Source organism: Choloepus didactylus, chromosome 2, assembly GCF_015220235.1.
Source record: "Choloepus didactylus isolate mChoDid1 chromosome 2, mChoDid1.pri, whole genome shotgun sequence".
Taxonomy (NCBI): Eukaryota; Metazoa; Chordata; class Mammalia; order Pilosa; family Megalonychidae; genus Choloepus; species Choloepus didactylus.
The window spans coordinates 115774287-115802210 of record NC_051308.1 but is presented as its reverse complement, the minus strand read 5'-3'; the positions used below and the strand labels follow the sequence as shown (position 1 = coordinate 115802210).

General features: G+C 39.2%; 2 protein-coding genes across 10 annotated transcripts in view; one reads left to right on the top strand and one right to left on the bottom strand.

Annotated features, from left to right (window-relative positions):
- ARNT (aryl hydrocarbon receptor nuclear translocator) overlaps positions 1–27924 on the bottom strand; it is a 95534-nt gene that overhangs the window by 46654 nt on the left and 20956 nt on the right. The window lies entirely within an intron of this gene.
- LOC119528143 (glutamyl-tRNA(Gln) amidotransferase subunit C, mitochondrial-like) lies at positions 445–15050 on the top strand. The gene is given in 3 exon segments (XM_037828830.1): positions 445–485; positions 14608–14989; positions 14991–15050. Coding segments are annotated over 3 exon segments (483 nt in total).

The window sequence follows — 27924 nt, the reverse complement described above, 5'->3', positions numbered from 1 at the left end:
TTATACATAAAACAAACATAAGAAAACTCTGAAAGAAGGAGAAAAGACAGAATGGCTAGGGACCTCAGGATCCAAGGATCATATATCCCAAATTTGGAGTTGCTGGCAACCTGGAAATGACAAAGGGTACAGACCAGGAAAAAACCCCAAATAGCATGCTTTTTCTAGTCTAAGGAACAGGAAAAGGAGTATCTAAGCAATACAGTAAATTCACATATAATAACTACTTTACTCCAGTCAAACACCACAGAAAAACCAGTGGCCCAATCCCTACCAACACCAGCAAAGACTAGGTGGAGAGCCAAGACTTAGTCTCTCATGAGGCTATAACAGGCACCTCAACACCCCCACTGGGGTAGTGTCAGAGGCCAAGTAGGGACTTGGAACTGATATTCCCACTGGCTAGAAATCTAGGCCTGTCCCTGCAGTGTTAGTGGAGACCATATGGGTAGCCGGGACTTCTGCTCCCAGTCAGCAATAACAAAGTAACGCTACCCCTCCTTGCTGGAGCAGTGTCAAAGGAGACCTGGTGGAGACTCAGAATTTCACCATCGCCCATAGATAACAAAGCCATCCCCATTGTGGTGTTAGTGGAGACCATAAGGGGAGAAAAACTCCCATTCCTGCTCAGTAGTAAAAAGGAGTTGTCAACTCAGGTGTCAAAGGAGGTTGGCACTCAGATGTCAACCAAGGCTGAGTAGGGAACCTGGACTTTTAACTTCACCTAGATAAAGGAGCAACAGACCACATCCACCCGGTCATCAAAGAAAACCAACTAAAACAGGTTTAAATAAGATCCAGCATCATATAACATAACGATGTCCAGGTTTCAATAAAAAACACTCATTATACCAAGAATCACCAAGATCTCAAACTGAACGAAAATGACAATCAACAGATGCCAACAAGATGACACGTTAGAATTATCTCACAAAGACTTTAAAAGTAGCCATGATAAAAATGCTTCAATGAGCAGTTATACACACACTTGAAACAAATGGAAAAATAGAAAGATTCGGCAGAGAAACAAAGTTCAACAAAGAAATAAAAGGTATAAAGAAGAATCAAATGCAAAGTTTAGAACTGAAAAATGCAGTAATTGAAATAAAAAGCTGAGTGGATAGGCTCAACAGGAAAATGGTGGGGACAAGGGAGAGAATCAGTGAAACAGAAAGCAGAACAACAGAAATTACCCAATCTGAACAGAGAAAAAAATAGACTGAAAAAAAAAAAAATGAGCAGAGTTCCGGGACCTGTGGAATTTTAACAAAAGTTCAAGCATCAGTATTATTCTCCGGGAAGGAGAGGAGAAAGAAGGTGGGGCTGACAAACAATGTCTGAAAACTTTCCAAATTTAGCAAGAAACATAAACCTACAGATCCAATATATTGAGCAAACCCCAAAAATAATACGCAAAAAAAAAAAAAATCATGCCAAGACATAGGCTTACTTCTGATAACTAGAGTCAAAGAAAAAAATCTTTAAAGCAGACAGAGAGAATGACACCTTACCTATAACAGGGAAATAGCAATTCAAACAATAGATTTTTCACCAGAAATCATGGAGGACAGGCAGAAGTGGTATAATAATTTTCAAGTTCTGAAAGAAAAGAACTGCCAACTCAGAATTCCATACCTAGCAAATATAACATCCAGGAATGAAGGGGAAATCAATTTTACAATGAATAAAACAACAACTAAAAAAAAAAAAAAATACCTAAGGAGAATTGGTCACCAATAGACCTATACTAAAAAAATTAAAATGACTAAAGAAAGTTGTCTATACAGAATGCATACAATAAAAGAAGGAACCTACAACATCAGGAAGGAAGGAAGAACATGGTAAGCAAAAATATGGGTATGGTAACATCAATAAGCTTTCCTTCTCTCCAGTGTTTTCTAAATTATGTTTCAAGATTGAAGCAAAAATTATAAGACTGTCTAATGTGGTCCTAACATAAATAGAGGAAATATTTAAGATAATTCTAAATGGGGGAAGGTAAAGGGAAATAAAGGAAGGTAAGGATTTTATACTTCTCACGAACTGATAAAATGACACCACTAATAGATGGTGATAAGTTACATAAAGCAACCACTGGAAAAGCTATGAAAGGAAATATACTACAAAAATTAAAGATATATCAAAATGAAATTCTAAAAAATGTTCAAGTAACCCAAAGGAAAAAGAAAAAAAGAGAAATGAAAAGCAAACAGGACAAACAGAAAAAAACAACAAAAAAAGGTACACTAAAGCCCTAAAATATTAATAGTTATATTAAGTGTAAAGGGCCTAAATACACCAATTAAAAGACAGACTGGCAAAGTAGATTAAAGAGAATGATCCAACTATATAATGTCTATAAGAAACTCCAACTTTAACAGTATAGTCAGGTTAAAAGTGAAAGGATGGAAAAAGATATGCAAACATTACCCAAAGGAAATCAGAAGTGGCTATAATAAAAATAATCAGATAAGAAAGATTTCAGAGCAAAGAAAACTACCAGTGACAGAAAGGGGTGTTAATAAAAGAATCAATCCACCAAGAAGACATAGCAATCTTAAGTGTGTATACACCAAACAACAAAGTGGAAAAATATGTGAAACAAAACTGATAGAACTGAAAGGAAAAACAGATAAATCTACAATTATAGCTGGAGACTTCAACACTCCCCTCTGAGCAACTGACAGAAAAATTAGTCCAAAAAAAAAAAAATCAGTAAAGATATAGAACTCAAGAACACCATCAATCAACATGGTTTAATTGACACTTAAACACTCCACCCAACAACAGCAGAATACACATTCAACTGTGCATGGAAAATGTACAAAACATACAACATTCTAGGCCATAAAACAAACCCCGACTAATTTAAAAGGATTTAAATCATAAAGTGTGTTTTCCAATTATAATGGAATCAAATTAGAAATCAAATAACATCTGGGGGCGGGGCAAGATGGCAGACTGGTGAGGTGTGGATTTTAGTTACTTCTCCAGGGCATTAGGTAGAAAGCCAGGAACTGTGTGGACTGGACACCGCAGAACAATTTGACTTGGGGCATACTTCATACATACACCATTCATGAAAGCGTGGAACAGCTGAGATCAGTGAAATCTGTAAGTTCTCATGGCCAGGAGACCTGTGCCCCTCCCTGCCAGACTCAGTCCTGTGGGAGGAGGGGTCATCAGTGCTGGGAACCAGGAGGGAGAGCTACAGTTGCAGCTCTGACTGAAAACTGAGACTGCTGATCAAAAATTCCAAACACAGATAGACTGAGACCAGACCCCGGAGAATCTGGGAGCAGTCAGCCCTGCAGACAGGAGATAGGGCTACCAAAAACAACAACAAAAATCCCAAAAATAAAAACAGAGACTATTTAGAGTTCCGGTGAAAATAAAACAGAGAACTGCAGGACTCAAACATAGTCAGGTGTATATGCAAATCCAGAGGGCGAGGATCCTTGTCTGAAGAGCCAGTTTCTCTACTTTCTTTGTTGTTCCTTAATGGCCCCAATCTCCTTGTCTCTTAGCATTTCAATAGCCCATTAGATCTGCAAAGAGGGCCCTTCTTTTACTTTTTCTTTTTTTTTTTTAATCTTTTTCTCTTTTCCTAAAACAATTACTCTAAGAAACCCATTACAGAAAGCCTCAAAGACTTGCAATTTGGGCCCAGGCAAGAGCAGAGCTAAGATAGCTCTGAACGACAAAGCAATAACTCTAGTGGCTGAAGAAATTTGCTAAACACTGTAACTTCCCAAGAAAAGGGGGGCGTCCCCTTACAGCCATCTTCCCGGCAGGCTAGGAACGCTCCTGCCCGGCACAAGCGCCATAGCCCAGAGTTGCCCCAAACAACACAGTGCGACCGGAAGTGTTTCCAGCAACATGTGCACACACCACAATATCTAGTGTGGACGATAGCCTTTTGCGTACCCGCATCTAATTATCCCGGAGCGGGGAAGGCAGAGCTGTGTGAAAAGGGGGAAAGCAACATGCCCCATTCAGCCATCCTTTCAGCAGGCTGGGAACGGCCCCTACACGGCCCTGAGGCCCAGAACTTCTCTTGGGGGACGGCGCTCACCTGTGACGTAGCACAGTCTTCCCTGAGGAGAGGCCCAAGGAGGGCATGGCTTGGAAGAGGGACCCACTCGCAAGTCCCAGGGACCATACGCCAATACCAAGGACTTGTGGGTCAGCAGCAGAGACAAACAGTGGTGAGAATGAACTGAAGGATTAGATTATTGCAACAGCTTTAAATCTCCAGGAACACCTGGGAGATTTGATTATTAAAGCTGCCCTCCCTTCTTAACCACTCAGACACATGCCCCACATTCAGGGTGGGCAGCATCAACTACACACACAAACTTGGTGTACCACTTGACCCCCACACGACTCGGACCCCCACTCATCACAAAGGCAAATTTGGTGAAAACTGGCTTGAGGGGAATAGGTGGCTCACGGACAACACCTGCTGGTTAGTTAGAGAAAGTGTACTCCACCAAGCTGTAGATCTGACAAACTAGAGATAAGTGTTTGAATCAATCTACATATCCTAAAAGAACCCTATCAAGTTAAGCAAATTCCAAGAAGCCAAAAACAACAGAAAATTCTAAAGTATATGAAAAAAACAGTTGATATGGATAACCCACACCCAAACAACCCCAATCAAAAGATCAGAAGAAACACAGTAGTTGGAGCAATTAATCAAAGAACTAAAGACAAAAAACATGAGACCATGGCACAGGATATAAAGGACATGAAGAAGACCCTAGAAGAGCATAATGAAGAAATGGCAAGAGTAAATTAAAAAAAATAGATGACCTTATGGAAATAAAAGAAACTGTTGACCAAATTTTAACAATTCTGGATACTCATAAGACAAAACTAGAGGAAGCTGAACATCGAATCAGTGATCTCAAGGACAACAGAACGGAAAACAGAAGAACAAAAGAAAGAATGGGGAAAAATAAAAAAAAAATCGAAAAGGATCTCAGGGATATGACAGATAATATAAAACGTCGAAATATAAGACTCATTGGTGTTCCAGGAGGGGAAGAGAAGGGTAAAGGTCTAGTAAGAGTATTCAAAGAAACTATTGGGGAAAACGTCACAAACCTTGTAAACAACATAAATACACAAATCATAAATGCCCAAAGAACTTCAAATAGAATAAATCCAAATAAACCCACTCCGAGACATATTCTGATTCCATTGTCAAATACTGAAGAGAAGGAGCAAGTTCTTAAACCAGCAAGACAAAAGCAAGTCCCCACTTACAAAGGAAACAGCATAAGACTAAGTAATGACTACTCAGCGGCCACCATGAAGGCGAGAAGGCTGTGGCATGACATATTTAAATTCTGAGAGAGAAAAACTGCCAATCAAGAATTCTTTATCCAGCAAAACTCTCCTTCAAATTTGAGGGAGAAGGAAGAAAGAAGGAGAAAGGAAGGAGGAAGGAAGAAAGGGGAGGAAGGAAAGAAGGGAAAAGGAAGGGGGAAGGGAGAGGGGAGGAAGGGTGAGAGAAAGAAAGTGAGAGAAAAAAGGCTTTCCAAAAGATAAGATACCCATTTTATCACATTTCAGTTACTTGAATTCCATTAGAATAATACCAAATACTTCAGTAAAAGTACTAATTATGTGGAATATAATAATTCTAGAACGACTAAAATATTTAAAGATTGATGCTACTCTCTATTTTTGACAGAAATGTTTCTTTTAAGTCAAAAATTTTGTTTTTGATGTCAATATAATCTTAAAAATAAACTCATATTTATGATGGAAAAAAAAAATTTGAGGGAGAGCTTAAATTTTACACAAACAAATGCTGAGAGAATTTGCTAACAAGAGACCTGTCCTACTTGAGATAATAAAAGGACCCCTACCAACAGAGAAACAAAGAAAGGAGAAAGAGATATGGAGAAAGGTTCAGTACTAAAGAGATTCAGTATGGGTACATTACAGGACATTAAGAGAGAGGGGGAAAATATATCTGACAAACATAAACCAAAGGATTGGATGGCTGATTCAAGAAATGCCTTCAGAGTAATAACATTGAATGTAAATGGCTTAAACTCCCCAATTAAAAGATATATATTGGCAGAAAGGACCAAAAAATATGAACCATCAATATGTTGCACACAAGAGACTCATCTTAGACCCAGGGACACAAAGAAATTGAAAGTGAAAGGATGGAAAAAAATATTTCATGCAAGCTACAACCAAAAGAAAGCAGGAGTAGCAATATTAATCTCAGATAAAACAGACGCTAAATGCAAGGATGCTATGAGAGACAAAGAAGGCCACTACATACTAATAAAAGGGGCAATTCAACAAGAAGAAATAACAATCATAAATTTTTATGCACCCAATCAAGGTGCGACAAAATACATGAGACGAACAATGGCAAAACTAAAGGAAGCAATGGATGTTTCCACAATAATTGTAGAAGATTTCAACACATCACTCTCTCCTATAGATAGATCAAACAGGCAGAAGACCAATAAGGAAACTGAAAACCTAAATAATCTGGTAAATGAATTGGATTTAACAAACATATATAGGAGGCGGGGCAAGATGGTGGATTGGTGAGCTGTACGTTTTAGTTACTCCTCCAGGAAAGTAGGTAGAAAGCCAGGAACTGCGTGGACTGGACACCACAGAGCACTTTGACTTTGGGCATACTCCATACAACACTCATGAACACGTCAAACTGCTGAGATCAGCGAAATCTGTAAGTTTTTGCGGCCAGCGGACTCGCGCCCCTCCCTGCCAGGCTCAGTCCCGTGGGAGGAGGGGCTGTCAGCGCTGGAAAGGAGAAGGGAGAACTGCAGTGGCAGCTCTTATCGGAAACTCATTCTACTGATCCAAACACCAATCATAGACAGACTGAGACCAGACACCAGAGAATCTGAGAGCAGCGAGCCCAGCAGAGAGGAGATAGGCATAGCAAAAAAAAACAGCAAGAAAAACTCCAAAATAAAAGTGGAGGATTTTGGGAGTTCTGGTGAACATAGAAAGGGGAGGGGCAGAGCTCAGGCCCTGAGGCTCATATGCAAATTCCGAAGAAAAACTGATCTCTCTGCCCCCTGGATCTTTCCTCAATGGCCCTAATTGCTTTGTCTCTTAGCATTTCAATAACCCATTAGATCTGTGAGGAGGGCCTATTTTTTTTTTATCTTTTTTTTTTTCCTGTTTCTAAAACAATTACTCTAAGAAGCTCAATACAGAAAGCCTCAAAGACTGGCAATTTGGGCAGGTCAAGACAAGAGCAGAACTAAGAGAGCTCTGAGACAAAAGGCAATAATCCAGTGGCTGAGAAAATTCACTAAACACCACAACTTCCCAAGAAAAGGGGGAGTGTCCACTCACAGCCATCATCCTGGTGGACAGGAAACACTCCTGCCCGTCGCCAACCCCATAGCCCAGAGTTGCCCCAGACAACCGAGTATGACAGAAGTGCTTCAAATAACACACACACACCACAAAACTGGGCGTGAACATTAGCCTCCCCTGCACCCTCAGCTGGTGGTCCGAGAGTTGGGAAGGTGGAGCAGTGTGAATTAACAAAGCCCCATTCAGCCATCATTTCAGCAGACTGGGAGCCTCCCTACACAGCCCAGAAGCCCAGAACCGCCCTGGGGGGACGGCACTCACCTGTGACATACCACAGTCATCCCTCAACAGAGGACCAGAAGGTGCATGGCCTGGAAGAGGGTCCCACTCGCAAGTCTCAGGGGCCATACGCCAATACGAAGGACTTGTGGGTCAGTGGCAGAGACAAACTGTGGCAGGACTGAACTGAAGGATTAGACTATTGCAGCAGCTTTAAAACTCCAGGAACACCGGGGAGATTTGATTGTTAGAGCCAACCCCCCTCCCTGACCACCCAGATACATGCCCCATATACAGGGCGGGCAACATCAACTACACACGCAAGCTTGGTACACCAATTGGACCCCATAAGACTCACACCCCCACTCACCACAAAGGCAAAGCAGGGGAGAACTGGCTTGTGGAGAACAGGTGGCTCGTGGACGCCACCTGCTGGTTAGTTAGAGAACGTGTACTCCACGAAGCTGTAGATCTGATAAATTAGAGATAAGGATTTCAATTGGTCTACAAATCCTAAAAGAACCCTATCAAGTTCAGCAAATGCCAAGAGGCCAAAAACAACAGAAAATTCTAAAGCATATGAAAAAAACAGACAATATGGATAACCCAAGCCCAAGCACCCAAATCAAAAGATCAAAAGAAACACAGTACCTAGAGCAACTAATCAAAGAACTAAAGATGAACAATGAGACCACAGTACGGGATACAAAGGATATCAAGAAGACCCTAGAAGAGCATAAAGAAGACATTGCAAGACTAAATAAAAACAATAGATGATCTTATGGAAATTAAAGAAACTGTTCACCAAATTAAAAAGATTCTGGATACTCATAGTACAAGACTAGAGGAAGTTGAACAATGCCTCAGTGACTTGGAAGATGACAGAATGGAAAATGAAAGCACAAAAGAAAGAATGGGGAAAAAAATCAAAAAAATCGAAACGGACCTCAGGGATATGATAGATAATATAAAATGTCCGAATATAAGACTCATTGGTGTTCCAGAAGGGGAAGAAAAGGGTAAAGGTCTAGGAAGAGTATTCAAAGAAATTGTTGGGGAAAACTTCCCAAACCTTCTAAACACAATAAATACACAAATCATAAATGCCCAGCGAACTCCAAATAGAATAAATCCAAATAAACCCACTCCGAGACATAGTCTCATCACACTGTCAAACACGGAAGAGAAGGAGCAAGTTCTGAAAGCAGCAAGAGAAAAGCAATTCACCACATACAAAGGAAACAGCGTAAGACTAAGTAGTGACTACTCAGCAGCCACCATGGAGGTGAGAAGGCAGTGGCACGATATATTTAAAATTCTGAGTGAGAAAAATTTCCAACCAAGAATACTTTATCCAGCAAAGCTCTCCTTCAAATTTGAGGGAGAGCTTAAATTTTCCACAGACAAACAGATGCTGAGAGAATTTGCTAACAAGAGACCTGCCCTACTGGAGATACTAAAGGGAGCCCTACAGACAGAGAAGCAAAGAAAGGAGAGAGAGACTTGGAGAAAGGTTCAGTACTAAAGAGATTCGGTATGGGTACTGTGCTGGTTTGAATGTACTGTGTCCCCCAAATGCCATTATCTTTGAGGTCTTGTGTGGGGCAGACGTTTTGGTGATGGTTGGATTTGCTTGGAGTGTGCCCCACCCAGCTGTTGGTGATGATTTCAATGAGATGTTCCCATGGAGGCGTGGCCCCGCCCATTCAGGGTGGGCCTTGATCAGTGGAGCTGTATAAATGAGCTGACTCAAAGAGAGGGAACTAAGTGAGTGCAGCTGTGAGTGGCGTTTTGAGGAGGAGCAAGCTTGCTGGAGAGGAATGTCCTGGGAGAAAGCCGTTTTGAGGCCGGAGCTTTGAAGCAGACGCCAGCTGCCTTCCTAGCTAGCAGAGGTTTTCCGGATAACATTGGCCATCCTCCGGTGAAGGTACCCGATTGCTGAGGTGTTACCTTGGACTTTTTGTGGCCTTAAGACTGTAACTGTGTAGTGAAATAAACCCCCGTTTTATAAAAGCCTATCCATCTCTGGTGTTTTGCATTCCGCAGCATGAGCAAACCAGAACAGGTACATTAAAGGATATTAATAGAGAGAGGGAAAAATATATATGACAAACATAAACCAAGGATAAGATGGCTGATTCAAGAAATGCCTTCATGGTTATAACGTTGAATGTAAATGGATTAAACTCCCCAATTAAAAGACATAGATTCGCAGAGTGGATTAAAAAAAAATGTACCATCAATATGTTGCATACAAGAGACTCATCTTAGACACAGGGACACAAAGAAATTGAAAGTGAAAGGATGGAAAAAAATATTTCATGCAAGCACGTGTAGCAATATTAATGTCAGATAAAATAGACTTTAAATGCAGGGATGTTTTGAGAGACAAAGAAGGCCACTACATACTAATAAAAGGGGCAATTCAACAAGAAGAAATAACAATCATAAACGTTTATGCACCCAATCAAGGTGCCACAAAATACATGAGAGGAACACTGGCAAAACTAAAGGAAGCAATTGATGTTTCCACAATAATTGTGGAAGACTTCAACACATCACTCCCTCCTATAGATAGATCAACCAGACAGAAGACCAATAAGGAAACTGAAAACTTAAACAACCTGATAAATGAATTAGATTTAACAGACATATATAGAACATTACATCCCAAATCACCAGGATACGCATTCTTCTCTAGTGCTCACGGAACTTTCTCCAGAATAGATCATATGCTGGGACATAAAACAAGGCTCAATAAATTTAAAAAGACTGAAATTATTCAAAGCACATTCTCTGACCACAATGGAATACAATTAGAAGTCAATAACCATCAGAGACTTAGAAAATTCACAGATACCTGGAGGTTAAACAACACACTCCTAAACAATCAGTGGGTTAAAGAAGAAATAGCAGGAGAAATTGCTAAATATAGAGATGAATGAAAATGAGAACCCAACATATCAAAACATATGGGATGCAGCAAAAGTTGTACTGAGAGGGAAATTGATAGCACTAAACACAAACATCCAACAGGGAAAAGAGCTAAAATCAAAGAACTAATGGAGCAACTGAAGAAGCTAGAAAATGAACAGCAAACCAATCCTAAACCAAGCAGAAGAAAAGAAATAACGAGGATTAAAGCAGAAATAAATGACATAGAGAACAAAAAAAACCACAGAGAAAATAAATAACACCAAAGTTCGTTCTTTGAGAAGATCGACAAGATTGACAAGCCCCAAGCTAGAATGACAAAAGCAAAAAGAGAGAAGACCCATATAAACAAAATAATGAATGAGAAAGGTGACATTACTGTGGATCCCAAAGAAATTTTTAAAATTATAAGAGGATACTGTGAACAACTGTGTGCCACCAAACTGGATAATGTAGAGGAAATGGACAATTTCCTGGAAACATATGAACAACCTAGACTGACCAGAGAAGAAATAGAAGACCTTAGCCAACCAATCAAAAGCAAAGAGATCCAATCAAAAAACTTCCCATAAATAAATGCCCAGAGCCAGATGGCTTCACAGGGGAATTCTACCAAACTTTCCAAAAAGAACTGACACCAATCATACTCAAACTCTTTCAAAACATCAAAGAAAATGGAATACCACCTAACACATTTTATGAAGCTAACATCAATCTAATACCAAAACCAGGCAAAGATGCTACAAAAAAGGAAAACTACAGGCCAGTCTCCCTAATGAATACAGATGCAAAAATTCTCAACAAAATACTTGCAAACCAAATCCAAAGACACATTAAAAAAATCACACACCATGACCAACTGGGGTTCCTTCCAGCCATGCAAGGATGGTTCAACATAAGAAAATCAATGTATTACAACACATTAACAAATCAAAAGAGAAAAATCAAATGATCATTTCAATAGATGCTGAAAAAGCATCTGACAAAATCCAACATCCCTTTTTGATAAAAACACTTCAAAAGGTACGAATTGAAGGAAACTTCCTCAACATGGTAAACAGCATATATGAAAAACCCACAGCCAGCATAGTACTCAATGGTGAGAGATGGAAAGCCTTCCCTTTAAGATCAGGAATGAGACAAGGATGCCCACTGTCACCACTGTTACTCAACATTGTGCTAGAAGTGCTAGCCAGGGCAATCCGGCAAGACAAAGAAACAGAAGGCATCCAAATTGGAAAGGAAGAAGTAAAACTGTCATTATTTGCAGATGATATGATCCTATATCTGGAAAACCCTGAGAAATCAACAATACAGCTACTAGAGCTAATAAACAAATTCAGCAAAGTAGTGGGATACAAGATTAATGCACATAAGTCAGTAATGTTTCTATATGCTACAAATGAACAATGTAAAGAGAAACTCAAAAAAGATACCATTTTCAATAGCAACTAAAAAAAATCAAGTACCTAGGAATAAACTTAACCAAAGATGTAAAAGACCTATACAAAGAAAACTACATAACTCTACTAAAAGAAATAGAAAGGGACCTTAAAAGATGGAAAAATATTCCATGTTCATGGATAGGAAGGCTAAATGTCATGAGGATGTCAATTCTACCCAAACTCATCTACAGATTCAATGCAATCCTAATCAAAATTCCAACAATCTACTTTGCAGACCTGGAAAAGCTAGTTATCAAATTTATTTGCAAAGGGAAGATGCCTCAAATTGCTGAAAACACTCTAAAAAAGAAAAATGAAGTGGGAGGACTTATACTCCCTGACTTTGAAGCTTATTATAAAGCCACAGTAGTCAAAACAGCATGGTACTGGCACAAAGATAGAAATATTAATCAATGGAATCAAATTGAGAATTTGGAGATAGACCCCCAGATCTATGGCCAACTGATCTTTGATAAGGCCCCCAAGGCCACTGAACTGGGACGTAACAGTCTTTTCAACAAATGGGGCTGGGAGAGTTGGATACCCACATCCAAAAAAATTAAAGAGGACCCCTACCTCACATCCTACGCAAAAATTAACTCAAAGTGAATCAAAGACTTCAATATAAAAGACAGTACCATAAAACTCCTAGAAGATAGTGTAGGTAAACATCTTCAAGACCTTGTATTAAGCAGCCACTTCCTAGACTTTACACCCAAAGCACAAGCAACAAAAGAAAAAATAGATAAATGGGAACTCCTCAAGCTTATAAGTTTCTGTACCTCAAAGGAATTTTTCAAAAAGGTGAAGAGACAGCCAATTCAATGGGAAAAAATTTTTGGAAACCATGTATCTGAGAAAAGAATGATATCTTGCATATATGAAGAAATCCTACAACTCAATGACAACAGTACAGACAGCCTAATTATCAAATGGGCAAAAGATATGAAAAGATGGTTCTCTGAAGAGGAAATACAAATGGCCAAGAAACACACGAAAAAATGTTCAGCTTCATTAGCTATTAGGGAGATGCAAATCGAGACCACAACGAGATACCATCTGACACCAACTAGAATGGCTGCCGTTAAACAAACAGAAAACTACAAATACTGGAGAGGATGTGGAGAAATTGGAACTCTTATTCATTGTTGGTGGGACTGTATAATGGTTCAGCCACTCTGGAAGTCAGTCTGGCAGTTCCTTAGAAAACTAGATAAAGAGTTACCCTTCCATCCTGCAATTGCACTTCTCGGTATATACCCGGAAGATCTCAAAGCAGTGACACGAACAGATATCTACATGCCAATGTTCACAGCAACGTTATTCACAATTGCCAAGAGTCGGAAACAACCCAAATGTCCTCAACAGAAGAATGGATAAATAAAATGTGGTATATACACACGATGGAATACTATGCAGCAGTAAGAAGGAATGATTTTGTGAAACATATGACAACATGGATAAACCTTGAAGACATAATGCTGAGCGAAATAAGCCAGTAACGAAAAGAGAAATATTATATGCTATCACTAATGTGAACATTGAAAAATGTAAAATAAATGGTTTATAATGTAGAATGTAGGGGAACTAGCAATAGAGAGCAATTAATGAAGGGGGAACAATAATCCAATAAGAACAGATACACTATCGTGGGTAAATTTAACATTCTGGGAATGCCCAGGAATGACTATGGTTTGTTAATTTCTGGTGGATATGGCAGGAACAAGTTTAGAGAAATGCTGCTATATTAGGTTATTTTCTTGGGGTAGAGTAGCAGCAACATGTTGGAAGTAAAGTAGTTATTTTAGGTTAGTTGTCTTTTTCTTACTCCCTTGTAAACATTTGTTTGAAATGTTTTTTAAAATTTTTTATACAGTTAATAGTTAATTTTTAAAAAAAGAGTTAATTAAAAAAAAATGAAAAAAATATGCAGAGCCCCCTGAGGAGCTGGTGAAGAATGCAGGGGTGCTGGGCTTCCCCAACTCGATGGTTGCTGATGTGCTCACAGACATAGGGGACTGGTGGTTTGATGGGCTGAGCCCTCTACCATGGGACTTGCCCTTAGGAAGATTGTTGCTGGTATTCCTGCCTATAATTGTGCCTAAGAGTCTCCTTTTAATGCCTCTTTGTTGCTCAGATGTGGCCCTCTCTCTCTAGCTAAGCCAACTTGGCAGGTGAAATCACTGCCCTCCCCCCTACGTAGGATCTGATACCCAGGGATGTAAATCTCCCTGGCAAAGTGGAATATGACTCCTGGGGAGGAATCTCGACCCAGCATCATGGGATGGAGAACATCTTCTTTACCAAAAGGGGGATATGAAAGGAAATGAAATAAGCTTCAGTGGCAGAGAGATTCCAAAAGGAGCCGAGAGGTCACTCTGGGGGGCACTCTTACACACAATATAGACAACCCTTTTTAGGTTCTAATGAATTGGAATAGCTAGCAGTAAATACCTGGAACTATCAAACTACAACCCAGAACCCTTGAATCTTGAAGACGATTGTATAAAAATGTAGCTTATAAGGGGTGACAATGTGATTGGGAAAGCCAAATGGACTGCACTCCCCTTTGTCCAGTGTATGGATGGATGAGTAGAAAAATGGGTGCAAAATAAAAAAGAAAAAAAAAGGCACCGGAGGTAAGGGCCCGATGCGTGGTGGCAGGTGGGGAAGCGGACCGGCAGGCGGAGCAGGCCCCGCCGGGGACCCAGGCTCCCCGCCTGAAACCCCAGGGATGTGGCCGAGTAACAGCCGAGGTGATCGAGCACCTGGAGCGTCTGGCGCTTGTGGACTTCGGCAGCCGGGAGGCTGTGATGCGGCTGGAGACAGCCATCGCCTTTGCCGACAGGCTTCATGCGGTAGACACGGACGGAGTGGAGCCCATGGAGTCGGTACTAGAGGACAGATGTCTATACCTGAGAGCTGATAACGTTGTAGAAGGCAACTGTGCTGAAGAACTACTACAAAACTCCCAGCGGGTCGTGGAAGAGTATTTTGTGGCCCCCCCCAGGTAATATCTCTTTGCCAAAGTTGGATGAACAAGAGCCCTCCCCACATGGCTGAGTAACTATTCTAGGAAGGGAGTACCCAGTGTACAACTGGGTACTTTTTAGTAACTGACTCTTCTGAAGACACACTTGGGAAAGATCTGGCCAAAGCAAGGCAATGAGTTTCTAGTGTTAATGGAAATAAAAGGCATTGTCAGCTTCTCAGGAAATGGGAAGTATTCACTTATAGACCTATTTGCTATGAAAGACTATCTCCCTTCTCTCTCCTCCAAAGATTATCTATCAAACTGCATTTCATGATACAACAGAATTTAGAGATTTTTCTAACCAAACTGCCAAAGTCAGTTTTGGCTAGGAATTTTCCAATGATATTTGTGCAGCTACCCATCAAAAGATTATTTTCTTCTCATTCCTTTCCTCTATATGCTATGTTACCTTAATGTCAGCTTAATTTACAAGCTTGGCCTTGAATAAGAGAACCTTGAACCTGCCCTTGGGACTGAAGTTCTCAAACCACCATCAGACCAAGTATCTTTCTCCCAGAATAAAGTTATCTATCCACTTCTGCTCCATACTAAAAAAAAAAAAAAAAAAAAAAAAAGGCACTGATTGTTCTTTTTTACTTTAATTGTTCTTCACTTTAATTTTTATTCTTATTATTTTTGTGTGTGTGGTAATGAAAATGTTCAAAAATTAATTTTGGTGATGAAAGCCCAACTATATAACGCTACTGTGAACAACTGAATGTACGCTTTGTATGACTGCATGGTATGTGAATATATCTCAATAAAATTGGAAAAAAAAAAATCAATAACAGAAAGATGTCAGGAAAATCCCCAAGCAACTAAACAACACACACTTCTAACTAATCAATAAGTCAAAGAGGAAGTCTCAAGGGAATTACAATGAACTGAATGCAAATAAAAATACAAGATATCAAAATTTGTGGGACACAGAAGGGATTGTGGGAAGATGGTAGAGTAGGGAGCTCCAGGACTGAGTCCTTCCACCAAAATAACTATTAAGCAGGCAGGAACTGTCTGAAACAACTATTTTGAAACTCCAGAGGATAGAACACTGTACAAAATCCTGGGAACAGCAGGAGGAAGAAACTGATAAATTACAGCAAAGAACAATAAATTGCTTTCTCTGCAGGGTGGCTACCAGCTCCCATCCAGCACTTTTGGATAGGCCACCATGGAGTCCAGCCCCTGGCTAGCTGCTGATGACAGAGACACAAAACTTCTCTTCCAAAGAACAGGGGTCTGCATGGCTAATCACTGATAACAGCTTTTGATTAGTGAATCTAGATCACTAGGGGCCCAGCTCTGAGGGCATCTATTATTTCAACACATCTCAGATTAAGGTAGCAACAGGCAGCAACAGCTATGGTTTCAACCCACCCTAGACAAGGGCAACGGTGGTAGAGACTTAAAAACACTGCACTTCCTCAGGGCTGTGGGGGATATTTAGCTGAAGGGCTACATTTGCTGGGCAGGTCAGAAAAGCTCAGTTTTGGGGAGCCATCAGAGAAGCTCTTGGCACCCTTCCTGATCCACTCCCATGGCACACTGAAGCTTGTCTGCACCTGTTTTGTGGGTCCATGGCCCTGTTTTAGCTGGAAAAGACTGACTTGAGTAAGTCCTCTCTGGTGGGCCCTCCTTCCAGAATTTGCCTTCCAGGCTAAAGGAGCTTGAAACAATGAAAGGAGTGTTAAAAACTATATAGGCAACAGTCCAGAACAAAGGCCTGACAGTTTCAAACACCAGGAAGAGTGAGGTCTGTCTCTTGGAAAACACAGCGACAATCAAACTCCTATAACAAGGAAACTACAAAACAAATAAGCAAAAATCCAGGACAAGACAGGGGCCCAGAAAGACATGGAAAACTGCATACTGCATTTGCCTTGGGCAAATCAGCCTGATAGGAGGACTGAAGCTCAAAAAAATCTGTCTCATCACCAACTGGTTTCAAAACCAAGAAACAAACATCTCAGGAAAAAAATCCCAGAGTTACCATTTTAAAATATTAAAATGTATGGTATGCAACAAAAGAGTACAAGACAAAGAAAGAAACAGAAAACAATGGCCCAATCGAAGGAAGACAATAAAAATACAGAAAACAACTGTGCCAGTTTGGATATATTATGCCCCCAGAAAAGCCATATTCTTTAATGCAATCTTGTGAAGGCAGATTTATTAGTCTGTTGATTAGAGCAGAACCTCTGCCTGAATTATTTCCATAGAGGTGTGGACCCCACCCATTCAGGGTGGGTCTTAATTAAATCACTGGAGTCCCATAAGAGAGCTCACAGACAGAAGGAACTCAGAGCAGCTGACAGTTTTGGAGAGACACTTGGGAGCAGACCCAGATGCTTGCTGATGCTCAGAGATGCTTGGAGATGCAGACAGAAGGACATTTGGAGATGCTAAGCTAAGAGATGAAGGCCAGAGTTTGCCCCAGAGAAAGAGAGGACCATCAGGTGCTTAGAGAGAAACATCCTGAGAGAAAGAACCAAGGACATACAGGAGCTGAGAGAAAGAAGCAAAAAGAGACCCAGAGACATTCTGGAGAACACCATTTGAAACGCAACCCGGGAGCAAAGGAACAGCAGACACCAGCCACATATCTTCCCAGTTGACAAAGGTCAAATGCCATTAGCCATTCTTCAGTGAAGGTATCCTTTTGGACACTTTTATGGCCTTAGAGCTGTAAATTTGTAGCCAAATAAATCCCTTCATAATCAGAGATAAACTAGTTTTTGTTAATCATAATCTGTATGATAGACAGTGCTTCAGTGTTTTAGTATTTTTAGAACAAATTTCTTGGTTAATCCTCAACTGCCTTCAAGATAGTTGTTGACACAGCTCCGATTTTACAAATTAGAAAACTGAGTATGAGAGGCCCAAGATTACAGTTAGTAAGTAAAGGAAAAGTAAACTCTTTTTTGGTCAGAAAAAAAATTTCTTACCCTGTTGATTTTTTAAAAACTTAGAGCATTCTAAAGAAAATAAAAATCACCAAGGGATGAGTTCTTTGTGGTTAGTGCTATGTTCTACTTAAAATATCTTTATTCTAAAGTTATGAAGTATTTTCCTGTGTTATCTTCTAGAAGGTTTATTGTTTTACCTTTCTCATTGAGAATTAAAGTCCAAGTAGAATTTATTTTTGTAAGGAAGACTTTTAATTAGTGTCATTGGGACAGCTAGATAGTCGTGTGGAAAAAGTGGATTCCTTCCTAAGCTAAGAGATGAAGTCCAGAATTTGTCCCAGAGAAGCTGAGAGAGGACTCCCAGATGCTTAGAGAGAAACGGCCCAGGAGAACCAAGCAGAGAGCTGAAAGAAGCTGAGAGAGACAGAAGGCCAGAGACATTTTGCAGAATGCCATTTGAAATGCAACCCAGGAGCAAAGGACCAGCAGATGCCAGCCATGTGCCTTCCCAGCTGACAGAGGTGTTTCAGACATCAGCCTTCCTTCAGTGAAGGTATCCTCTTGCTGATGCCTTAGTCTGGACACTTTTATGGCCTTAGAACTTTAAATTTATAACCAAGTAAATACCCTTTATAAAAGACAACCCATTTCTGGTATTTTGTGGAACAGTATCATCAGCAAACTGGAACACCTACCAAGGGAGTGCTATGCAGCTACAGAAAGGAATGAGGAAGATGCATATATTCTGCTAACATATGATCTCAAGATACATTGTTACATGAAAAAAATAAAAGCAAGGTGTAGAAAAATGTGCTTTGTATGTTACCTTGTATGTAAGAAAGGGAGGGAGATACAGCCATATCTACTTACTTGGTTATATTTTCCAACAGAAATGATGGCAGGAAAAAATAAAAAACTAATAAAAGTACATAGAGGGGGAAGGAACCAAGGGAAAGAGGACAGAGACTGAAGCTAGACTTCTCTGAATATACCCTTTATTGTACTTTTGACTTTGGAATCATGTAAATGTCCTTTGTAATTACAATGCAAAAAAAATTTTAATACTTTTATAAAAATGAAAAAAAAAAAAATATTATAAGTGAGAAGAGTCAGACATTCTCAGATAAACAATAGCCCTACAAGCGATGCTAAAGAGAGTTCTTCAGACTGAAAGGAAAGGACCCTAGACAGTGATTCATAGTGGCATAAAGAAATAAAGGCCTGCAGTAAAGACAACCATTTGAATAACTGTAAGTGCCATTATTATTGCCTTATATTGTTTGGTATTCAACTCCTTACTATCTACAGGTACTAGAACACAAATGCATAAAATGTAATGATAAATCTAAATTTTTGAACATACAATGTGCAAAGATGAAAGTGGTAAAAGATAAAAAAAGGTAGGGGAACAGAGAAGCATAGGAAAAGTATATGTGCATGCTACTGAAGTTAAATTAGTATCAAATCGAATATGATTGTTGTATATTTAGGATGGTAAATTTTAACCCCTTGGTAACCACAAAGAAAGTAGGCAGAAAATATACCTAGATAGAAATGAGAAGGCACTCAATATGGTACAACACAAAAAAAGCAAATAAACACAAAAGTAAGCATTAACAGAAGTGAGGGACAAAATACGTATAAGACCTACAAAGGCTGTTACAGTTTGCTAATGCTGCCCTTTTGCAAACACCAGAAATGGATTGGCTTTTATAAAGGGGGTTTATTTAGTTACAAAGTTATAGTCTTAAGGCCATAAAATGTCCAGGGTAAGGCATCAACAAAGGGTACCTTCACTGGAGAAAGGCCACTGGCATCCGGAAAACCTCTGTTAGCTGAGAAGGCACGTGGCTGGCATCTGCTTGCTCCCAGGTTGTGTTTCAAAATGGTACTCTCCAAAGTGCTGCTCTTTGGGCATTTTGTCCTCTCTTAGCTGCAGCTGCTCTTCAAAATTTCACTCTCGGTTGCTATCCAAAATGTCACTCACAGCTGCTCTACATCTGGGCTTGTGTGGCTCTTTTTAAAGTACTCCAGTGATCCCATAAAGACCCATCCTGAATGGGTGGGGCAACACATCCATAGAAATAATCCAATGAAAGGTCTTGCCCACAGTGGATTAAGTCACATCTCCATAGAAACACTGAACCAGTAGGTTCCAACCTGATCAACACTAATATGCCCCCACAAGACTACATCAAAGAACATGGGTTTTTCTGGAAGACATAATACATATACAAACCAGCACAAAGGCCAAATAGCAAAATGGCAGAATAATTCCTGATTGTCATTCATGACATTAATTGTAAATGAATTAAACTCTCCAGTCAAATGGCAGAGACTGGTAAAAGGCATAAAAAAGGATAACCCAACTAGATGCTGTCTGTAAGAGATTCACCTTAAATTCAAAGATACAAATAAGTTGAGGGGGAAAGGAAGGAAAAAAATATACCATGCAAGTAGTAACTAAGAGACAGCAGGGGTGGCTATACTAGTATCAGATAAAATAGACTTTAGGACAAAAACAGGTATGAGGGACAAAGATGGCCAGGATATACTGATAAAGGAGACAATTCCCCCTTTAGCATGGAAGAAAATGTTTGAAAAAACAGGTATCTGGTAAGTGTTTAATAACTAGAATTTAAAAAGAACTCTTAAAACATAACAAAAAAGACAAACAACCCAATTAAAAAATGGGTCAAGGCTCTGAATAAATATTTCTCTATAGGAGCTATTCAATTAGCCAATAAGTGTTTGAAAAGATGCTCAACATAAATGGCCCTTAAAGAAATGCATATTAAAATTACAATGAGCTACCACTTCACACCCACTAGGATGGCTATTAAAATAACAAGTGTTGGTGAGGATGTGGAGAAAGAGGAAATCTCATACATTGTAGTGAAAATGTAAAACAGTGCAGCCACTGTAGAAAACAATTTGGTGGTACCTCAGAAAGTTAAACACAGAATTATTAACATATGATCCAATAATTCCATTCCTAGGGATATACCCAAAGAACTGAAAGCAGGGACTCGGGTATTTGTACACCAATATTCATCAGAACATTATTCACAATAGCCAAAAGGTAGAAGCAAACCAAGTATCCATGAGCTGATGAATGGATAAACAAAATGTAGTATAGTCAAACAGTGGTATATTATTCCGCTGTAAAAAAGAAGTGAAGTACTGGTATAAACAACATGGATGAACCTTGAAGTCATGTTGAGCAAAATAAGCTAGACACAAAAGGACAAATATTGTATGATTTCTCTTATATGAAACACATAAGCAAATTCATAGAGACAGAAAACAGAACAGTAGTTATCAGGGACGGGGGAAAGGGGAATAGGAAGTTTATGCTAAATGAGTATGAGTTTTGGTTTACAACGAAAATAGACAGTAGTGAAAGTTACATAATATTGTCAATGTACTTATTGTCAAAGAACTGTCCATCAAAAATGGTTAAAATGGTTTTTATGTCATGGGTGGTCATGATGGTATCACAACTTTGTGAATGTACTGTACTTAACACCACTGAATTTTATATACTTGAAAGTGGTTAAATGATTAATTCTAAGTTGCATATATATATATATATATATATATTACCAGAATAAAAATAAATTTTAAAAACTCATAGAAATGTACAACACAAATGAACCCTAACATAAACTATGGGCTATAGTTAATAATATTATAGTAACACTGTTTCATCAATTTTAACAAAGGTACCACACTAATGCAAAATGGTTATAATAGGGAAAACGGGGTGGAGGGGTAAGGTGGGAATTCTACATTCTGCATGCTTTTTCTGTAAACCTAAAACTGGTCTATCAAAAAAAATTTTTTTAAGATACACATACACACAAATCACAATGAGATGCCATTATACACCTTTCAGAATGGCTAAACTAAAAAAATGGTGACAACACCAAATACAGACGAAGATAACAGAGAAACTGAATCACTCATATACTACTGGTGAGAATGTAAAATGGTACACTCTGTAAAACATCTGGGCACTTTCTTTAACCACTCTGGAAGACAGTGTGGAGGTTCCTCATGTAGCTAAGTATAGATGTGCCATATGACCCAGCTATTCCACTGCTAGGTATATACTCAAAGAAACTGAAAGTTAAGACACAAACAGACATTTGTAAACCCATGTTTATTGCAGCACTATTCACGATTGCCAAGAGATGGAAGCAGCCCCAATGTCCATCAGCTGACAAGTGGATAAATAAACTGTGGTATATACACATGATGGAATACTATGAAGCTGTAAGACAGAACAAAGACATGGAACATATTATAACTTGGATGAACCCTGAGGACCTTATGTTGAGTGAAGTTAGCCAGAAACAAAAGGACAAACACTGTATGGTCTCACTAGTATGAACATTAGTGAGCAAACTCTGAGAGTTAAAAGCTGGTAACACAGGCTACCAGGAGATAGAAAGAGGGTAAAGATCAGGCATTTGATGCTGAAGGACTACAGAATGTTCAGCAGGATTGATTGTATAGATCCAGAAATAGATAGCATAATACTGTGTGATGGTGGCACAATATTGTAAGTACAATAAACAAAGATTTCTGTTGAGTAAGGCTGAAAGAGGTGGGATAGGGGAATATATGACACCAGAGGTAAAGATAGATGATGAAGACTGGGACTATATAACTTGGCAAAAACTGGAATGGCCAATGACTGTTACTAAATGTACAAATATAAAAATGTTTTCACATCTGGGAGAACAAATGAATGTCAGCCATGCAGAGTGTTGAAAAAGGGATGGTATTTGGGAAAAAACATAATCAAAGCAAACTGGAGTCTATAGTCAACAGCAACACTGTAATATGCTTCCATTAAATGTAACAAAGGCAATACATCAAAGTCATATGTATATGAGAGGGGGATATAAGGGAGGGATATGGGATTCTTGGTAATGGTGTTATTTTATGTCCTTACCAATATATTGTATTGTATGATGTTTTATTTTTCTTTTTATTATCACCTTTTTTATTATTCACCAAAAAAACCTTTTTCAATAGTAATCAATATGTTCAAGTGCTGACTATGGTGATAAATGTACAACTACATGATAATACCATGAACAACTGATTGTACACTGTGGATAATTGTATGTTATGTGGATATAGCTCTATAAAATTGTAGGAAAAATATAAATAGGGGTAAAAGTGCAGTAGAAAACATGGAGAGAGGGATGTACCTATTTATTGTTGATGAGGAGGCAGAATGGTGTAGCCTTTCTGGAGGTCACTGTGGTGGTTCCACAAGAAGCTAAGTATGTGGGGGCCATAAGGTCCTGCAACCTCATTATGGGGCATGTACTTGGAAGATCTGAGAGCAGAGACATGAATGAACATTTGCACATTGGTGTTTATGAAGGCAGTATTCATGATTTGCAGTGCGTGGAGGTGGCCTAAGGGTACACTGACCGAGGAACAGAATGGTGAACTGTGGTGTATCCATGTGTTCTAGTTTGCTAATGCTGCCAGAATGCAAAACACCAGAAAAGTACTGGCTTTTATAAAGGGGGTTTATTTGGTTACACAGTTACAGTCTTAAGGCCATAAAGTGTCCAAGGTAACACATCAGCAATCAGGTACCTTCAATGGAGGATGGCCAATGGTGTCCGGAAAATCTCTGTCAGCTGGGAAGGCACGTGGCGGCATCTGCTCCAAAGTTCTGGTTTCAAAATGGCTTTCTCCCAGGACGTTCTTCTCTAGGCTGCAGTTCCTCAAAAATGTCACCCTTAGTTGCACTTGGGATATTTGTCCTCTCTCAGCTTCTCCGGAGCCAAGAGTCTGCTTTCAACGGCCGTCTTCAAACTGTCTCTCATCTGCAGCTCCTGTGCTTTCTTCAAAGTGTCCCTCTTGGTTGTAGCTCCTCTTCAAAATGTCACTCACAGCTGCACTGAGTTCCTTCTGTTTGTCAGCTCATTTATATGGCTCCACTGATCAAGGCCCACCCTGAATGGGTGGGGCCACACCTCCATGGAAATTATCTCATCAGAGTTATCACCTACAGTTGGGTGGGGCGCATTTCCATGTAAACAACCTAATCCAAACGTTCCAACTTAATCTCCACTAATATGTCTGCCCCTCAAGATTGCATCAAAGAATATGGCTTTTTCTGGGGGACATAATACATTCAAACCAGCACAGCATGCAATGGAATACTGAGCAACTATGAGAAGGAGTGAAGTTGTGAGACACACAAGGAGGTGAATGGATCCTGTAGACAGCATTTTGAGTGAAGTACGCCAGAAACAAAAGCAAACACTATAATGCCTCACTGATATGGGCTAACTACAATGTGTAAACTCAGAATTGAATCTTAGAGCACAGCCTAAAAGGGAAATGGTTATTGCAGTGGTCCCTAGATTGTAAGCTCTTACAGCAGTAAAATCTATTCCTGAATTGTAATGGCTATCTCCGAACTCTGAGATGTTGATCCCTTGGTATATAACATGATTGGTCTCTGGAACATTGGGTATATGTGTGACACTGAAACTCAGAGCTAGAGCCTGGCAGATAGGAATGTCAGAGTTATCGCATACAGCAACTGTTATATTAAAAAAAAAAAAAAAAGGCTGAAAAAGAGCCCAGACTTCAATTAGAGATACGAATGAAGCAGATCTGGTTAAGGCTAGGGCAAATCGGGCCAAAGGGTAAAGGTTGAAACTGACTGTGTGTTAAAACTTCAAGTTTCATGTGAGACCAAGGGAAGAAATGTTTACTTGGTGTAGAATCTATATTTTCTCAATAATATAACTTCTACAGTCAGTTTGTTCAAACACCACAATCATATGGAACTTTGAATAGGAAGTGAGATATGGTAGGTCTATATAGGTTAGAGTGAAATAGCAACACATCCCAAAGTAATTTGGGCAGAGAAAAAATACATATATTCGGGGCCCCCGAGGAGTTGGGGGAGGATGCGGAGGTGTTGGACTTCCTCACCTGGATTGTTGCTGATGCTCTCACAAACATTGGGGACTGACGGCTTGACACGCTGAGCCCTCTGTCTTGGGACTTGCCCCTATGAAGCCTGTTACTGCAAACGAGAGGCTAAACCTGCTTATAATTGTTCCTAAGAGTCTCCCCTCGAGTGCCTCTTTGTTACTCAGATGAGGCCCTCTCTCTCTAGCTAAGCCACCTTGGCAGGTGACCTCACTGCCCTCCCCACTATGTGGGACCTGACTCCCAGGGGTGTAAATCTCCCTGGCAATGCAGGATATGACTTCTGGGGATGAATCTGGACCCAGCATCGTGGGATTGAGAACATCTTCTTAACCAAAAGGGGAATGCAAAATGAAACAAAATAAAGCTGAGAGATTTCAAATGGAGTCACAAGGTTACTCTGGTGGACATTCTTAAGCACTATATAGATAACACTTTTTAGGTTTTAATGTATTGGAATAGCTAGAAGTAAATACCTGAAACTACCAAACTCCATCCCAGTAGCCTTGACTCTTGAAGACAATTGTATAGCAATGTAGATTACAAGGAGTGACAGTGTGATTGTGCAAACCTTGTGGATCACACTCCCTTTAGCCAGTGTATGGATGGATGAGTAGAAAAATGGGGACAAAAACTACATGAAAAACAGGGTGGGATGACGGGGATGATTTGAGTGTTCTTTTTTATTTTTTATTCTTATTCTGATTCTTTCTGGTATAAGGAAAATGTTCAAAAACAGATTGGGGTAACAAATGCACAACTATATGATGGTACCATGAACAACTGATTGTACACCATGGATGATTGTATGGTATGTGAATATATCTCAGTAAAACTGAATTAAAAAAAAAACAAACTAAACTAAACATTCAACTACCATGCAGCCCAGCAACTGCACTCCAGGGCATGTGTCCCAGGAACTAATATTCACACAAAAACTTGTACATAAATGCTTATACAGCAACTTTATTCATAACAGCACAAAACTGGAAGGAAACAACCCAGATATCCTTCAACAGGTTAACGGTTAAGCAAATTGTAGTATATCCCTACCACAGAATAGTACTCAGCAATAAAAAGGACAGAAATATTGATACATGCAACAATCTGGATGAATTACCAGAGAATCACGCTGAGTGAAAAAAAGCCTATCGCAAAAGGTTACATACTATACAATTTCATTTATACAACATTCTTGAAATGAAAAAATTATAGAAATGGAGAACAGACTAGTGGTTGCCAGGGATTAAGGAGAGCTATGGGTGGGAGGAAAATGGGTATGGCTACAAAAGGACAACATGAAGGACCCTAATGATGACAGAAATATTGTGTATACTGACTGCACATCAATGTCAATAACCAGGCTGCAATACTGTACTATAGTTTTGCAAGTTATTATCATTGAGGAAAACTGAGTAAACAGTATAGGGAATCTATAATTATCTCAAAAAGTTTAATAAAAAAATTTGTCAACCACTTCATCTTCCTTTTGAACATAAAAATCTAAGTAAAATTCTGATAACAAAAAACTTATGGGATTAATTGAGTTTCATTAAATTTATATATTAATTTAGGAAGAACAATACCATTATGATATTACATTTCCCCACCAGGAATATGGTATATCTTTCTATTTATTTAGGTCTTTTATAACATCCTTCAATAAAATTTTATCGTTTTCTTCATATAGGTATTTCATATTTTTTTATACTATTCATTCATGAGATCTCTTTTCCAGTTCAATTTCTAACTGGTTATTGCTAGAAGAAAAGAAACTCATTGATTTCAGTCACTTTACTAAATTATCTTATTTCTTCTAAAAGCATTTGGTTCATTGTATATTCCTATATACAATCACATCTGCAAAGAATGATTATTTCACTTCTGTTATAACAATTTTTTGAGTTTTACCTTGGCATCCATCTTATTCTGACTAGGCCACTTCCTCAACACTGACCTTTGGCCCAGTTAATAAGGAGTTTTCCAGCCCTGGAGCATAAACTCCTCTAGAGCCCACACCCACATCTGCGGCTACCACCCACACTACCCACACCCCTCATCCCAAACCCAAAGCTGGTCCCAAATGATAAGCTAACCATCCCCACTGTCCTTGGACCCCCACTCCCATTCCGTTTTTGCACGTGTTTGCCTTAAACTAATCAATCCTTACGTCTCATGGGAAATCTACTGACTTCCACCCTGGAACACAATAAAGGCACAAGCCCACAGGTCCCTCCTGCTCTGCTTGTGTGCTCCTCACCTGCTGGTTGAGCCACCCAAGCCAACTGCACTTTCCTTCTACCCCTCATGCCCACCTCTTTCTCTCTGTGACCTGTAAGTAACAAACTTATCTTTTCTCATACATCACGGTCTTGGTTTCCCATTGCATCATGCCTGACCTCTACCGGGACCCAAATTTAAAATCCAACATAATCAATTCAGAACAACTTCTCTCTCCTTTTTCAATATTTACACTATTTACTTTGTTTTCTTCTCTTACTGATTTATCGCAAGGGTTCTTAATCTATGGGTCAATAGATAAAATCTGGGGAAGGGAAGGTCTGTAAACTTGGATGGAGAAAAATATCCTTATGTTCCTTTACCTCTAACTGAAACTAGGTACTTCCCTCAATTATGAAAATAGATAAATCACAGTAGTATTAGCAGTATCTGTGAGTCTGTCATTAATTGAAATGAGATATTCTCATATCACAACAGTTTTTGCAGATACATAGAAGTGTTACACTCAACTACTTCAAAAATACAGTAATAAAACTTGTCATTATATCTTGTTATTTACTATTAATAAAGAATTAAACATTAATTTCTCTATCACAAATTTGTAATTGTTAATATTTTGATAACTGTATTTTAACATAATCTATTTCCTTTGTAATACCATATATTGTTATTTTATGCACTGAATAACATTCTAAGAAGGGTTCCAAAGACAAAATACACATTTAAATCAGATGAAAATATAAATTAAAAGATTAATCTGGCAGATTAAAGTATG